We start from the raw sequence: 15,860 nt of genomic DNA, 5'->3' as shown, positions 1-15,860 counted from the left end.
TGCCTTGGCTTTGCCACCAAAGTTTAAATAGAGCAGAAATTATACGTTGCTGTTGTGTTGCTGTTTTTGCTGTGCTTAATTCAAAAGAATGGAACTGTGTGGTGTAAGTCTGTAGGTTAAATGTTTATCCCAACGCTAGGCAAGGTCTTTTGTTCATCTTTATTCTAACAGCTTGGTAGAACAGTGTAAGAATCTCCTTTGTGTTTGGGCAGTGAGCACCTCATTGGGGGTGTTTGGCACAGGGGGGGAGGTGGGCTCCCACAGGGCTGGAATTCTCCCTCATGGAGCTGCTCTCCAGCCCCAGCTATGCCCTGGGGAAGCCTTCTGCTCCATGACGTGAGCTGTCCCACGCTCTCTTTCCCCAGGTTGTATTGGCACAAGGCATCCCAAATGGCAAAACAGCCTCTGGTAGGGGGAGGTGGAAGAGAGCAGTTCCTTTCACCCACAGTGCTGCGCTGAGTGCTCTCTCTTCTTAATATTATCAAAGGAAGGAAAGAAATGAAGCAGTAGTTACAATTGAACGTGCCTTGGTTCATTAATGACTTAGTTAACGGAGTGCACATCGTATAGTGAGATCCCGACATCTTAAAAAATACAAATTTTATCAAGACACTCTCTGGCTTCTCCCATGGCTGTGGGGAGCATCAGTGCTCAGGTTCTGCATCCATGCAGGTCTCCCAGGGGTTCTGGGGGAAGCGGGGCAGCGCGATGAGGAGGAGGACGATTCCGAAGATGAAGAGCAGGACGAAGGCGGAACAGGCACAGGCGAAGGACCAGGAGTAGCTGTACTCCATCCAGACTGTGTCCTTGCTGTCGATCATCCTTTTCACAGACTGTCTCATGACTTCCACGGAGATGATGATGCAGAGACCTGAAAGAGATGAGAGCAGTGGATAGAATAACCGGCTGCCAGTTTTCCATCCTTAACCACCTTTCAGCAAGCTGTGAGACTCACAGGTGAGCCATTGACTAGAACGTTTGAAGGAACAAAATGCCAGCAAATTCAGACCTCTGCTATCACCATGAGCACAAGTGTCTTGTTGAGCATTATATTTTGGGAGGGCTTGAATGGGAAACCTGAAGTGATGGAATAATTGTGTGTCTTACGGCATTTTTCCAAAGGTAGAATAAGGGCTTTATGGAGGTGATAGCTTACACCTCTGACTTTCAGTCATTGTGGTACAACAAGGTAGCAGTAGCTCTGTCCAAATGTGGTCTTATTTTGGGGAGGCAGTTACATATTTTGGGCCTGGATCAGATGTTTGGCTTGAGCTTTCATGTGTTGCTGTGTTTAGAATAAATGAGATAGAACAGCGCGTAGCTCTGATTTAGACCAGGGCCTGCACTTAATGTGTCAGAAATGCCTCTTTTAAAGGCAGTTGGAAAAAATTCAGGCTGCTGTGTGATGCTGAGCTGGAGCAGCACACAGGAACACATCATCTTGTTGTGAATAGGAAGAAAATGCCAATCCCTGGGCACTTTGAGCAGTGTTTCCATCCACCCAGGGTTTATCCAAGTCTCTCAGTGCTGTGCTATGTGCTGAGGGCAAGCAGCAACCCTCCTACCTGCAAAAGTGTAGAACATAGATGCTGGCTTCAGCAGGTAGTCCCTCTTCTTCTGGAAGGAGAAGAGGACGCAGATTGTTCCGATGATTGCAAAGCCAACGCTGAAGATGGCAATGGCTGCAGCTGAAATGCTGTATTCTGCCAGAGGAAAGCAAACACCAAAAGCATGTCAACGGCTGCACATTTCCAGTGTGTTTCCATCAGCTGTTGTGGTTCTGTGGTAGGACACTCAGAAAAAAGTGTGTCCTCTCATTGCTGCAGAGAAGGGGCTCTGAGAAATCAAGTGTTTCCCTCAGGTAAAAGCAAAATCAAGAACCAGCTGCAAGACTTTGGAATGCAAAAGCCATAAAAACAGGGAGGGAAAGTACTCAGGAACATCCTCAGGAAGACCAAACGGTAGCTGTGTTGATCTGAGCAAGCTTTGGGCTGGAGCTGCTGCAGCTCTGCTGTGAAGCTGTTACTGCTGCAGGCTTACTGTGCTCCACGATCATTTCTTCCATCCCTCCATGCTTTGCTCTCACAGCAGACAAGCAGTTCTGTGCTATTTCTGCCCAAGGTCTGCAGGCCTGCACCAAGGCCCCACACATGATGCTGCTGTGTCAGTATGGGATTCATGTGCTCCATAGGGCTCAACATCTGAGCAGGCAAATGAGGCAGAGGTGACGTGTTGGCGTGGGCTTTATTTACTAATTTTTCTGTAAGGTAACGATTTCCAGCTCTATGAGGACTCAGCTTCTTCAGGGCATAGGAGGAACCCTCCATAAGTGCCCTGCTGGATGCTCAGCTCACCAAGGAGTGCTCCAGACATTTTGCCCAGCTTTAATTCAGCTGTGTGGACGAGGAACAACTAATTGGGGAATTCAGACCTTCCTTTGGACACTGAGTTTCTTTTCAGATTAGCTTAATATTTAACACATGTAGCCATGCATGAACGCCACAGCGCCTGATGATATTTGCCTTTCAGGCCATTTAAAAAACCAAGTCTTCCAGGCAAAATCATGAGGAATCGTTTTGCCTGTTACTAATTAGCTCCCACCAAAATGTGAAAAGGAAAACGTATTGCTCTTTGTTCTCATGGCCACTATTTCACTTTGATTTCCCTAACGTGACACTTTTCAGCTGTCTTTACCATGTGCTGGAGCTGCCCCATGGACTTAGTTCCCATGTGAAATTGTTCACTGATGTCTTCTTCCTTCCATGGTGAGGGCTCGAAGTGTGGCAGATAGGGGTGGTGCTGGGATGCTGTGGGGTGTGCTGGCAGTGTGGGGTGAGATCTGATCAAAATTCCTCTCCTGCTTTCTATGAAGCCAGAATGGAACCTTCATTTTGGGGACCCTTTCACCCCTTTCCAGGCTGGATGTGGCTCTGGGCAGCCTGGTCTGCTGGTTGGTGACCCTGCACGTAGCAGGGGGTTGAAACCAGATGGTCATTGTGACCCTTTTAAACCAGGCCATTCTATGATTCACCTCCATCCCAAGTGCTCCTCGGTTTGTGCTGTTTTAGGGAGAAGCTTTTCAGGGCTATTCTTACCTTTCTGGGTGGTGACTTCAAATATCTCCGAGCTCTGTCCGGGAGTGAAGTGCTTGAAGTAGGAGCAGTTATGAGCTGAGAGGAAAAAGGAAATTTAATTCTGTTCTCTTGGAAACCACTGATAAAATGCAGCAAAATGGGATTTACTTTCTACCGATGTAGCAGACTTGCAGTGTTTTTAGGATAGGTACAAATGGGATCCCATTCTTGCTGCAGACATGCAGCCAACGCTGGATTTTTTTAAAAGCAATAACAGCAGCAGGAGGCAGACCTCAAGGATTTGGGTCTTGATCTATCAGAACACTGCAGGAGGTGCTCAAGCAGCCCTGACAGCTGTGCTTCCCCAGGTGCCCTCATGGGAACGCTTCCTGCAGAAGAGCAGCTCAAAGACAAAGCTGCTGGTTGGACACCTTCCCCTCACACCGCCGTGTCAGTCACACTGCTGGACCCCAACCTGGCAGCAGCACGGCTGGGACGAAGGGTGCCTGCTATTTATAACCCATTTAATTGGAAGCCTGGAGGCCCGTGGAGATGGGAAGCAGTTGTTTGTAGGGAATTTGGCTGGAAATGTGCAACCACAGCGTTCTGCTGAGCACTGCCTGCACTGTGCTGGGCTGGAGGGGCCTCCTGCACCCCGGTTTGTCCCTCTGGGGTCACCAGCTCCTACCACCAACACCTCTGGTCCGTTCAGTAATGGAGCTAGCACTGGTTTCCGGGAGCCAGCAGCACAAATTGCATTTGTTGTTTATTCTCAGCCTTCCTTTCTCGTGGTGAGGAGGTAGCAGAGTACTCTGTGTTACCTCTTGGGTTCTTTTGTTTTTTGCTGTCACGTAAATGGCAGGTTGCAGAGTTACTGATTCAAGGAAGGTTTACTTTCCCTCTCCCAGGGGATAAGCAATTCTAAGACAGTGTTTTTGGGCCCATTAGTGGAAGATTCCTCGGAGATGCTGTTATCTACTTGTTTTAAAAGATGAATTTTATTCCATCTGCAGCTTCTCCTTGCTGAAGATTCAGTTGATGTTCAGCTCTGGCATCTCCTGACCTGTTCTATATTATTCCTGGAGGAAACATAGCTGAACTCAGACCTCAATGTCCAAAATTGCCTATTTTGAGGCCCAAAGCAGAGGCTGCATGCCAGTGCCTGATGTCAGTGAGGATTTGGTGACACGGGCTGGGGAATTTTTCAGCTCCTGTGCTAAAGGGAGATGGGATGCAATTGGCATGCTCCATCTTGGGTTGGTTGGCTGCCCAAACATGAGGTGAAGCCAGCAGCAGCGCAGTGGCTACACAGGGATCTAGCCCTTCACTCCATAAGGCTCAGTGAAGGGGAATGCACAAAAACCTCTCACAGGAGGGAATTGTCTGCTGTAAATGTGTTGTTTTCCATTTAAAGACACGTTGGTGCACTGCTGAGCTGGGAATATCTTTATCAACAAGATTCCCTGTTATTCAAGAGAACTGAGGCACTTCAGTCCCTCTCTGGTGCCATCATGAATTAGAGAAAAGCCCATTTGTGTCACAGCACATTTACATAATGGATAGGATTTAAATTGAGTTTTATAATGGAAGAAAATTTTGTGGCGATCTTTGTTTCTCTCCACTCCTTAATTACATTCTCTCTGCCACAGGTCACATGCTGATGGAACAGCCCATGGGCTCTGCAGTCATTTAGGGCCACTGTGAACTTTGGGGACACAATGTGTGGTTTATCACAAACTGTCCTCCCTGCTCCAGGGTCACCTGCAACCCTCCTGGCCCCTTCCCTTTAGATCCATCATTGCTGGGGGGACACGGTTGTTCCCAGTGGGGAACAAGGCAGACCTGCTGGCAACCTATTTCCTCTGGTACATTTCCTTTCTATTCCAGATGCTGGCATCCATGTTCCTGCACTTACCAGCTTGTCTTTAGCCTGCTTGCAGCACATTTGAGCTACAGAGCACCCATCTCTGCTGCTGCCCTGATCTAGCAAGGCACTTTTTGGCTGTCCTGGAGGTGGATGTGAGCTGTGTTCCCCCAGCAATGCACTGCCCCAGTGTGCTTCTGATAACAGGTGAAAACATCTCTGTATTCACCTGAATTTTCCCAGCTTTTATGGCCCTTTCCTCAATCTTCATCTTATAGTAGGACACTGAATCCTTTCCAATTTGTCAGCGTCCTCGCAAGAGCGCTGTAAAATTTTAAAGTCCTGCCTAAATCACAGTTCTGCTCTGTGGATTGCAAGCCAACGCATTCTCTACTTTTTGAGCTGTGCTGAGCTCAAAACCCAATAAATAGTGCTAATTGTGCCATCCGTTTCTTTCTCAGGGAGTGGCTGGTAAATGCTCATTAATGCAGTGATAAATTCTGATGTTTCTTTTCCAGCCCTGGCAGTGATCTCTGAACACGTCTCATGATTTCCAGGAAAACCAACGTCTGCATCTCCACTCCTGTTGCTCCATTTGGGTTTCCCTGACGGCTTCAGGCTGCACAGCTGCTCTGTCCCCTCCATGGACTGAGATCAATCCAATGAGCACACTGAGCATTGACCAGCCCCAGCCCATGGGGCTGTGCTCTGCCACCTCCCCATGCTGTACAAAAAGGGGATTTGGGTGTTGTTTTTATGACAGAGGTGAGAATGCAATGAGCTCTGAGGTCCCTGATGCTGCTTATGGCTCAAGATATCATCCAAAATGCCAAGTATTTTTAAAAACAGTGGAAAAGCTGCAGGCTGTCCAGCGTGGGGCTCAGCTCCCTGAGGTTCTTTGCAGATAAAGGCAGTGCTGGGCTGGGGCTCAGCGCTCTGTGAGCACATGCTGATGTCTGTCAAAGGCAGGAGCTGCTTTCGTGCTGCCCTGGACGTGAAGCTGCTGTCTGCAGACAGCTGGATATTTATGGGCTTTATATTTACCCTGCGGTTGTGCCATTTTAGTGTTTATAGACCAATTTCTATGGTTTTCCTTCTGTGGATGCTATGCTCCCCACGTGAGGAAGGGTGAGGAAGGGCAGAGTGTGAGCAACGTGCTCCTGGGCACACAACCACCTCTGTGAGAGGCAGCAAATGACACACTCCCAAATTTGGTTCGAGGCAGATCTGAGCGCTGTGACTGAGCCCCGCTCTTCAGAACACATGATTTGGCCAAATAGGTAAAGAACTGTGGTAATACCAGCAATATACAGCAAACACGGGCGCTAAGATCATTCACAAGTTTTCGAGTATATGCTAACGTATATATTTCATTTCAAGCAGCGTAGCTGACATGAAGGCAGCCTGTTTTTTCTGTTCTGGAAGTTGTCCAGTTCCCTATGAGCCTCCTGCAGTACAGTCACGGATGGGAGCGTCAGCGCACGCGGCGCGAATGTTGCTGACTTGGCACCGCAGATGGAGCTGAGCCCTCTCCCCATTGACTGCACTGGGGCAATATAGGGAAGGAAGAGTGCAGGGTGCAGCAAGTTGGTTTTGAACCCCTTTTTGGAGCTTATGACTCCTTTTTGGAAGCTGGCAATGTAAACGGCAGCTCCCTGCCCTGAGAAATGATTGTTCTTGAAATTGCTTGGGGATAATCTCATGCTGGCCACGAGCAGGCTTAGGGGATCCAAAAGTGCAGCCACGTAGTTGGGCCCAGTCCTATAAACCCTCCTTCTGCCAAAGCTCTGCCCGCTGCTGCCAGTGCACCTGGGTGCTGTGGGACGTCAGCAAAGCTCGCTCCATCCCAATTCCCACCATGCTCGACCCTCTTCCCCTCCTACCCCGTGCTGCCATTGCACTGGAGCTGATGACTCAAATGCAGCCACAACCACGCAGCTCTGTGCAGCCCCGTGGGCCACGTTGTGTCCCCACAACGTCCCGCAGCCTCCCAAGCGAAGTGCCACACAAGGGCGGCCGGCCGTACGTACCTCCGGGCAGGCTGATGGGCCCGCAGCCCGTCTCTTTGGCATCTTGCTTCTGCACATGAATCCGCTTCGTGCAGAGCCGCCAGAGCCCAAAGTGAGCTGCCTCGCAGGTAGCATTGAAGTCCTCCACCCTGGGGCTCAGCACGGCCCAGTGGTCTGTCACCACGGCCGCGAAGAGCAGCGAGATGCCCACCAGCAGCACGCAGAAGGTGAGCCGCACCTTCAGGGCTTTGGTCTCGTCCATCCCGTGCCGGGATGTGGTTCCTGGACTGTCTTCCCCTGGGCCCTGCTCACCCGCAGCCTCCCCACGCGGGCTCCCGTCGTCCTGGCGCGTCTGAGCCTCTGCAAATGTCAGCCCCAGCTGCTGGGCTGTGTCAGGAGGCTATTAATGCACAGAGTGAGGAAAGCTCAGCTTTCCGCCCCGTTCCATCCCGCGTTTGTTTTGGATTCCCACAGCCAAGCGGGTGCTCCTTCGGAGCCGCTACCGCCACTGAAAGGCTCCGTTCTGCTGACTTGCAGCATGCCCAGAAATAGGCATTAACGGGATGATTAACTTTTCAGCTAGGTTCTAAACCATCTGTGTTTATAATAGCGGTGGAGCTGCGTTCAGTCTGATCCTAAATAGCTTAATAACAGAGCCAGAGCCTGCAAAGTGCCTGCACACGCCGGCAGCTCGTGGCTGTGTCTGCTTTGGAGCTGGGTGCTGGCAGAAGGGCAGGCTCTAAAGGATGTGCCAAAGGAGCCAATTCATCTATTGTATTGCTTGCTGTGACTCATATTGACTCGTGAAGGTATTTCGAGATGTCTGAAGGAAGTTGCTGTGGTTCCCTCCAGAAGGAGGGAAAGGTTTATATCTAGTTTAATTTCTGAAATATTGTCAAGTTATATTATTATAATGCCACTGGAGAATGGTCGGGAATAAATGATATCTGAAATCCCTTCTATCCCAAACCATTCTGTCATTCCATATTGAAAGGATATGCTCCAACTCAGAGGGCAGTGAGGAGCTGGCAGTGCTGCCCGAAGGGGATGCAGATGTTCCATCCCTGGGGGCACTCAGGGCTGGGCTGGATGGGGCCCTGGGCAGCCTGAGCTGGTGGGGGACTATCATGGCAGGGGGTTGGAACTGGATAATTTTAAAGGTCCCCTCCAACCTAAACCATTCCATGATTCTATGATTGGTTCTATGAGACACAAAGGTTTGGCATTCCTTCAGGGTTTTGGGTTTGTTTGTTTGCTTTTTTGTTGTTCTTTCTTTTTTGCTGGAAACTTCACTGAAGTTGATTCTATTTCACATTTCTTCTACCTCTCCCTTGCCCTGACCACAGCCCTCAGCTCTAGTTTGAAGACTGAAAGAACCTTTGCCAATGGCTGCACCATGCTGCACCCATGCAACAACAGTAAAACACTGCAGTTTTTCACATAGATGCAACTGGAAACTTTCGCCTTCTTCTTTTTTTTTTCCTGGTTTATTTTCTTTTCTCCTTCCCTTTGATATTCCAGTTGATTGTAGAACTAATTTGATGATAATGTCACTGCAGAGGCCACTGTGGAGGTGACATTCCAATTGTGATGTCAAACTGATGGGGGTGACAGTTCCTGAATGTCAGAAGGGTGGTTAAAAAAATGTCAGACGAAATATCTGCAAATATCGTGTTATCATGTCAAGATAATGTCAACGCTGCTCCGCCGCTGTTTTAATGAACACCCCAATTTGGTGTCAAAATAAAGGTGCAGAGGCGCCAGATCAGATTAACGAGGACAATCTGAAGCAGTGAGTTAAGGGTGAAGGGTGAGTGTGGGAAAGGGGAAGAAAATAGAACTGAAAAATATTCTTTCAAAGTACTGGAATTGAAATGAGAATTTGCTCCTTTGGCAGCAGCTGAAAGTTCTTGCTGCTGAGGCAGCCCAGCGCTGCGCAGTGTTGGGTTGGACCAGCTCTGCCCCAAACGTTGGCTTTCCAGGGGTGGCAGCACCTATCTCTCTGGCTGAAAGAATTATGTTTCAAATGGTTGATGGCACTGTGTTTTCTGAGGCATAAAAATGCTATCATGTCACACGGAGGGAAATATTAAAGGCTTACATTTCTATTTCTTAACTGGAGCCAGGAGTTCTCATGAAACTGGAAAAACCTAATGGGAGCAGACTTGAAAGTGGAAAAGGAGTGCATTAACAACGTGATGCCTTTTTCTTTTGAAGCAGTCTCTTGTTAGATTTCACTGGGCATCGGTCAATCTTCAGAGCTGCATCCTGGCTGCAGACGTGAGTGCGTGTTTGCAAATGTGGGCATAAAGCAGTGCTTTGGTTGCTGAGGAAGGAAGTGCTAATGATCATGCTTTAGACTAATTACATCCTACAAGGGCTGCAGGAGAGGGAACTCATTGCTGCTTTTGTTGCTGTAGATTTTTATGTCTCTTCCAGTGCTGGCAAGGATCATGCTTGCTGCTCTCATTCAGGTACTCTGATCTGGATTGTTCTTCAAAATTTGCCTTTTTTTATTTTATTTTGGGGAGGGAAGGGGGTGGTGGAAGTGGGGTATGAATTTTGTTAAAAACATCCAGGAAATAAAGAGAATGAATGAAAAGGGAAAAACTCACCCTTCCCTGGCCAAAAAGTGTGATTTGGTGCCACTGGTTCCTGAGAGAAGAAACTCCTCCTTGGATTGTTCTTCCACAGGCCCTGTTCTCCCCAAACTTTGCGAGATTTCTGGACAAACATCCAGTGAAGCTGAAACCCAGAGGGGCAGAAGGGCAGCAAGGAATGGCTCTCACTGTCTCCCTGTGTCAGCTGGGCAGCATTCGCCTTCAGAAATCAGTATCACATGAAAAATAAACAGAGCATTAATGAGGACCTGTTGGGAAGCAGGGAGGGCTGTAATTAGTGGCACTTAGCAGCAGCAAGTGAAAAAGTGAAAATGGCACTGTCATGTTTCTTTATTCTAGAAAATGATAAATGATGTCTCATGACCAAGCCTTTTGCCTTTTTTGTCCCAGCAGAGGTGTTGGCGTGGCTCTGCTCCACAGCATCTGCACCGTTCTGCATTTTGTGCTGACTGACCTCTGCTCACCATGAGGGCATTAACCAGGATCTGCAGCTCCCTTCTTGGAGAAGACTCACCAGGTGACAAGGGCTGAGGGTGGAGCAGATTGGGCACGGCCTGAGGCTGAAATCCTCACAGACAGTGAGAGCAAAACGGGTTTTTGTTGTTGCTGTGTGTTTTTTAATAGAAAAAGCAGCCTGCTGCCCATCTGCCAGCCCAGTAGCCCCATGGCACGCGGTTCCCTGCGGGCTCCAATCCTTTGGGCAGTGCTTCCCTTTTGGTAGTGCTGCCTGCAGTTCTGCTGGGGCTGTAAGATGAGGTGTAGAGCACTCCTAAGTCCATTTTATTTCCAGCACCTCCCATGTTGGTTCATTTTCTCTTTCCTGAGGAAATGCCACATCCTCCTCTCTTGACCCTTTTCCACTTTCTACAGCCATAAGGGCTTTGCCTTTGCTCCCCTCTCCACAGCCTCCCTGTTTGTGGTACCCTGTGTAGCTGTGAGCACTGGGGGCTGCAGGTCTCTTGGTGTGTAGGCACACGAGCAGCTGTCTATTGAAAGACCATCTGGAGGTGAAGGACATAGGAAGGGAAAGTTAAAAGAAGTATTTGAGGAAGACACCCAGCCAGCAACTAAAGATTGTGCATCATCTGGTCCACATTCAAGCTGGTAACGAGAATCTTAGAATCTAGAAACTAGAAGGTTTTTTCTGAAGTTCCTACCCAAATGTTTGGAAGTGTTGAAGAGATGGTTTATCCTGGGTGTTTCTTGGTCTGTATGAACACAAGACTGTCCACACCCTTTCAGTAACACTAACTAGCTGCTATCAAAATAGGTAGAAACATGAAAAAAAACAACAATGTAGAAATTTCATCTCCGAGAATCTGGAAGGTGAGAATCTATATATCTTTCTCCAGGCAAACCCAGATATACATTTAAAATGGTTTATTTAAAAAGGAAGGATTAAGTACATTATACACGGTTGTGATTACACCAGCAGAACTGAAGCACAGTGGCAATAACACATTAGAACTGCAGACAGAAATGCAACCTCAAGGGATGTGATATATTAGCCCTTGTGGATTTGTGATCCATACAGAAAGGAAATATAAAAAGAGTTTACTGTTAGTAGTACGGGCACATGAAGTGATTTCTCCTATTCTGTATGAGAAACCAGGAGGAGAGAGCTGATGAGATACCCGAAATTTGTTTCTCAGAAAATGGAATCTGCTCCAATGGCATTTCTGCTGTTGTGGTATGCTGTAGGCTATTTCCAAAGGACCGGCTGTTGTTAATGATGGGATGATGATACCTGCAGGCCTTACTGAGAAACCAGGGCTGATCTGTGTTAGATGCTGTCCGGGGATGAACAGAGAGGCGTGGAGAAACTGAAGGTTTATTTTAAGCTATCGTTGAGTGCTTTCAAAGTCCAACAGCAATCCAGTGCGTTCTGATCGATCCCGTTCATGTGGAGGGATGCCACAAATCACTGCTTTGTTGGAATCAGAGTTTTCTCCAGGAAAAGGGATTTATGGAGGATTTTTATTTTTAAATGGAATTGTCGAATGTCACAGCTCGTTTTTGGCTTTGGCTGAACAAGGCAGTCTGACACAAACCATGACTTTTGGGATATGAAATCACTGCCCCGTCCTCCCCCAGGATGTGCATCCCAATCCCCATCACCTCCCAGTGCCTCGAATCCCTGTCCCAGCACCATCTCAGGGACACAGCCCCACTCTGAGCGGATTCAAACACGTTTACTCCAAATGAAGATAAAAAGAACAAAACCAAGGCGCAAAACGAACCTCACACCGTCCACTTTCTGTTCAATGGACATGAGTTTAGAACAAACAGCCTATATCTAACTCCTGGTTTGAAAGGGAATGGTTTTATTCTTAATTACAGTAAACACGGATGGGACTTATTTCTAACTATTAGTTTATTAACACAGTGGGAAACAAATAGTTCTGGGAAATTGCACTTGAAAAATACATTGACTATAATTAGATGTAAATTAATTAGCACTTAGTATGACGCACTAATGAGACAGAAGGTTTTTTTCATTGCAAACTTCTACTTCTATCATAGCTAATCAAAGTATTTTAATATTACGAAGTCTCAAAAAGTAGGAAATAATTTATTGTTTGAAAGCATAAAGATTCTTGTAAAAAAAACCTTTCATCAAGAACTTTAATAATTTTAGAATTCTTTTACGTTGTCCTAGCCGAAAAGTAGGTAAAAAAGTTTTCTCATCTGCCTCTGTGTATTTTTAAAAAGCTCGTGTAATACCTTTCTCCGTAGTGTGTTGATACAGAAAGAAGCACGACGTTTTCTACTTCTTTTCAATAGTTCCCATCACTCCGTTCGTATCAGCTCTCAGAGTTCAGAGGTCTGAAAAAGGATCCCAGCAGAGTTTTAACCTGAATGGAAATTCTTAACAAGCGGGGATGAAGGCTCCAGCCCACCTCCGCTGGATGGTTTGCCAAAATAATGCTTTCCATCATCTGCCGCCGTGAGGGCAGAACAGAGCAAGACAGCGACTAGGGGAAGACTTGCGCTTAGGACTGAGCATTGTCTCGGTTCTTGCAAGGAGAGAGGGCCAAGCAGGGCTTAGGTGGGAGGGAGAGGTTTGACTTATTGGGTTGTTAAGGCAGCTCCCCCAGGGCTTTGCTGGAGGACTTGGTTCCACTGGCTGAAAGCCTCGCATCCAAACCACCATTGCATTGCGATGCTGCGGCCACCACAGGGTGAGTTAAGACTAAGGAGGTTGTAACAGCTTGGCTGAGATCTCTCACTGTCAGCTTCCCAAGTCATGTTCTTTCCTTGTCACCACTTCTCTAGTCTCCAGGTAGAAAAGATTTTCAGGGTGAAAAAGACGGATGTGTTCAAAGCAGCCTACAGGAACTGGATGCTCCTCTCTCATTGCAACTAACTCATTCAAGGGGAACCGGGCACCTCGTTCTCGTATGGCTTGGCTGAATGATCACTAAAAGAGATGTGAGTACTGTTAAATTAAATTACCTTCAAGTCAGGACCTTGAGATTTGAGAATCCAAGCCTAGGTGTAAAAACAAAAACAGAAATTTAAAAGAAAAAAGAATTCAGACTCTTTTAGAAACATACAGAAGCAAAGGGTGCAGACCAGTCTCCCCCTTAGGAGATGCATAGAGTTTCCTGTGGGCTCTCTGCAGATAAGTAGAATCATCATTACAAAATAAATTAAATTAGGCTGAACCATCATTTCCATCTAAAAGCAATTATACCTTGCACCATGCGGCACTTATTCATAATAAAAAGAGTTTAATAAATATCTCATAAATGGTGATTGTTTTTTGTTCCATTTCAAAAAACACGAAGTCGCCATCCGTTCTGTCAACGCTCAGCTCCCATTGCTGCAGGATGTGTTGCTAGTCCAAACGTATCAGCTTCTCATCTTCGTACACGTGTTGCTCAGATATCTTAGTTTCCAGTAGCGTTAGTGTTGCACTTGTGAAGCAGTAAGGAAAAGGGGGCTGTGGTCGCAGGCTCAGCCCTGCTCCTCACCCTGGCTGCACGCAGTCCGCAGGGGCCTGCTCCTGGCAGACAGCACTCAGCACCTCGCCGGATCAGGCACTAGGGCTAGTCGGAATGAGAATTCAAGTTTTCTAATTGTTAGGCAAGAAATGATATTTGCAAAGATGCTCAAGTCCCACCTACCTTAGTCCCTCCCTTGCTAGGCGCTGGGCAATGCACCCACCCTGTTCTCCCCACCCGTGCTGCCCGGAGGGGTTGCCTTCCACCCCCAGGTAGGAGACCCCTGGATGCCCCGTCAGGGAGTCTGTAATGTTCAGCACATGAATGATCTACGTGTTCAGTAGCGCAGGTCAGTTTTAGATGGTGTTGTCTTCAAAAATATCTTCTATATATTTCTTTTTTTTTTTCTTTTCTTTTCTTTTTTGGAAGAGGCAAAGCTCACACTGTGTCAAAGGGGAGCGGATCACTGGAGGACTAGTTCGTATCCTTGGGCTTGGTTGTAAATTATAGTTGCCAGTTTGTAGTAAGGGATCTTGATTTAGAAAACAGTTGTACAACAATTCTGCAACCCTTGAAACACACTGGTGGCAAGTCCTTCGCAGCTTCTCCAAGACTTTGTACACATTACAAAAGTGCAGGGACATGAACTACCTTCATCTCGTGACACCAAGAACTGAAAGAAACAAACTCCAAATAGCTTTGAAAAAGCTACAAGCGTGTAACATCTTTATGTTGGTCCATAGGATCCCCACTTGCTGCCTCAATACATGCCACAGTTAAAGAGGTGAGAGGGTATTTTAACATCGCTCCTTCTCTTTCATGACAGGTCTGTTCTGATATTTTTTCCAAAAACCACAGGGAGGGAAGGAACTTCAGACTGGTGTTGTTCTCCTGTTGACCATGTTGACGTGGAGTCCTTCCTTAAATTCCTTCTGAAGGAAGTTGTGGACCTGCAGAAAACTGGCTTCTTGGTCTGCGTTGTAGCTGGCGGCCGTTGTGACCTTCAAGGGCTCTCTGGACAGAGTGTACATGGAAATCTCGTTCATGGGAATGGTGCTTGCTATCTTCATGCCAACCGGGGAAATGTCTCTAGATGGAGAAGGCTCTGTGGATCGAGAACTGGACCTGGACCTCCGCCTCCTGTACCTGTAGCTTGGCATCCTGGCATAAGGAGAACTGGAAGAAGTCTTAAGGAATTCCCTCTTGGTCTTAAACCTCAGCTCTTTGTTCTTCTCGATATAAATGTTCACAGCCAGAACACCTATGGTTTCAGCCACGATAAAAGACAAGGCTCCAAAATAGAAAGACCAACCGTAGTTGTAATGGTTCTTTTTGTCCTCATCTCGCTTATCACTTGGGTCACCTGCGTTGCTTGATATGTAGACAATGATCCCTATGATATTACTTAGTCCTAGAGAGAGAAAAACAGAAGTCAGCTGTCACGTGGCTGGGAAATTAAAAAATTCAAGCCATGTTACCTTTTAGACAAGAATATTTCTAAGACTATGACCAGGAAATTTCATTACATTACATTTACGCTTAACTATCCGAAGATTTCGTTTGTCCTTGAAAAACAAAGAATAGACCCATGTCGTTTTCACGGCTGCTTGCAAAGATCTTAAAAGATTCAGCAGGATCTGTCCCCATTTCTTCACTGACATGATGGGAAAGAAGTAGCGTATGGGAACTTGCTAATATTGTTAGTAATAAAAATACATTTTGAGCTCAGGGCTATGGCTGTTCACCTTCATCAAGACAAGTTCTCTTCCACCTTGCTGAATTTCCATCTGAATGCAGCATGCTTAATGTGAGCTTCAGGGAAGTCTATTAACAATGTGGATGATGACTCTCTTGGATGTTTCTAATTTGGAAAGCATACTCACCTAGCATAGGTGAAGTTTTTCTGCTCTCATATAAGAAGAGGAAAAAAGGGCCAGGATGTAAGGGATGCCTGATTCATGCTTCCATTCAGGCATCTTGTGTTTAGTACATTTTAAGTAGAGCAAAAACTGGATGCTACAAGCTTTAGCTTCCTGCAATTTCTTTTTCAAGAAAATGATAGTTTCTCAAGAATTTGCATTTTGAAGAGCTTCAAAAACATTTCTTTTTCTTGAGAAATTTGCCCAGTATGAGGTTGGTCATGCCCTCAACCCAGGAAAAGGATAGAGGAAGAGATGTGTCGCCCAGTTACTCCATGTGAAAATCAGTCCCAGAAGCAAAGCTTTGCACCCAGCCACAAGGCTCGACCCCACTTGTTTTCCTTGTGCTTGCCTTCATCGGCAACAAAAACAGGATTTCCTGATTTGGATATGAGCAGCTCAGCAGCATAAAGCTGCAGGAGCACG

At 46.8% G+C, this 15,860-nt stretch overlaps 2 protein-coding genes across 2 annotated transcripts in view; both read right to left on the bottom strand.

Annotated features, from left to right (window-relative positions):
* Positions 1-510: 510 nt before the first annotated feature.
* CACNG1 (calcium voltage-gated channel auxiliary subunit gamma 1) lies at positions 511-7,379 on the bottom strand. Its single transcript, XM_048965425.1, has 4 exons — positions 6,969-7,379; positions 3,096-3,170; positions 1,566-1,703; positions 511-871 (listed from the first exon to the last, which is right to left on the bottom strand). The coding sequence occupies exons 1-4, from the start codon at positions 7,207-7,209 to the stop codon at positions 645-647; spliced, it is 681 nt and encodes a 226-aa protein (XP_048821382.1). The 5' UTR covers positions 7,210-7,379; the 3' UTR covers positions 511-644.
* A 3,573-nt stretch (positions 7,380-10,952) lies between these two features.
* The window catches only part of CACNG4 (calcium voltage-gated channel auxiliary subunit gamma 4), a 38,777-nt gene continuing 33,869 nt past the window's right edge, over positions 10,953-15,860 (bottom strand). The window contains exon 4 of the mRNA XM_048965424.1: positions 10,953-14,926. Within this exon, the coding sequence (XP_048821381.1) occupies positions 14,388-14,926 (539 nt within the window). The 3' untranslated portion in view covers positions 10,953-14,387. The remainder of the gene's footprint in view (positions 14,927-15,860) is intronic.

This window comes from Lagopus muta, chromosome 18 (genome assembly GCF_023343835.1).
Source record: "Lagopus muta isolate bLagMut1 chromosome 18, bLagMut1 primary, whole genome shotgun sequence".
In the NCBI taxonomy this organism is placed as follows: Eukaryota; Metazoa; Chordata; class Aves; order Galliformes; family Phasianidae; genus Lagopus; species Lagopus muta.
This window is presented reverse-complemented; position numbering and strand designations above follow the sequence as displayed.

Coding starts and splice junctions, on each gene's coding strand:
- CACNG1 (XM_048965425.1), bottom strand. CDS start 7,209: ATGGACGAGACCAAAGCCCTGAAGGTGCGGCTCACCTTCTGCGTGCTG. Junction 1,704..3,095: donor TGAAGTCACCACCCAGAAAG/GTAAGAATAGCC, acceptor TTCCTCTGGCAG/AATACAGCATTTCAGCTGCA. Junction 872..1,565: donor TATGTTCTACACTTTTGCAG/GTAGGAGGGTTG, acceptor CATCTCTTTCAG/GTCTCTGCATCATCATCTCC.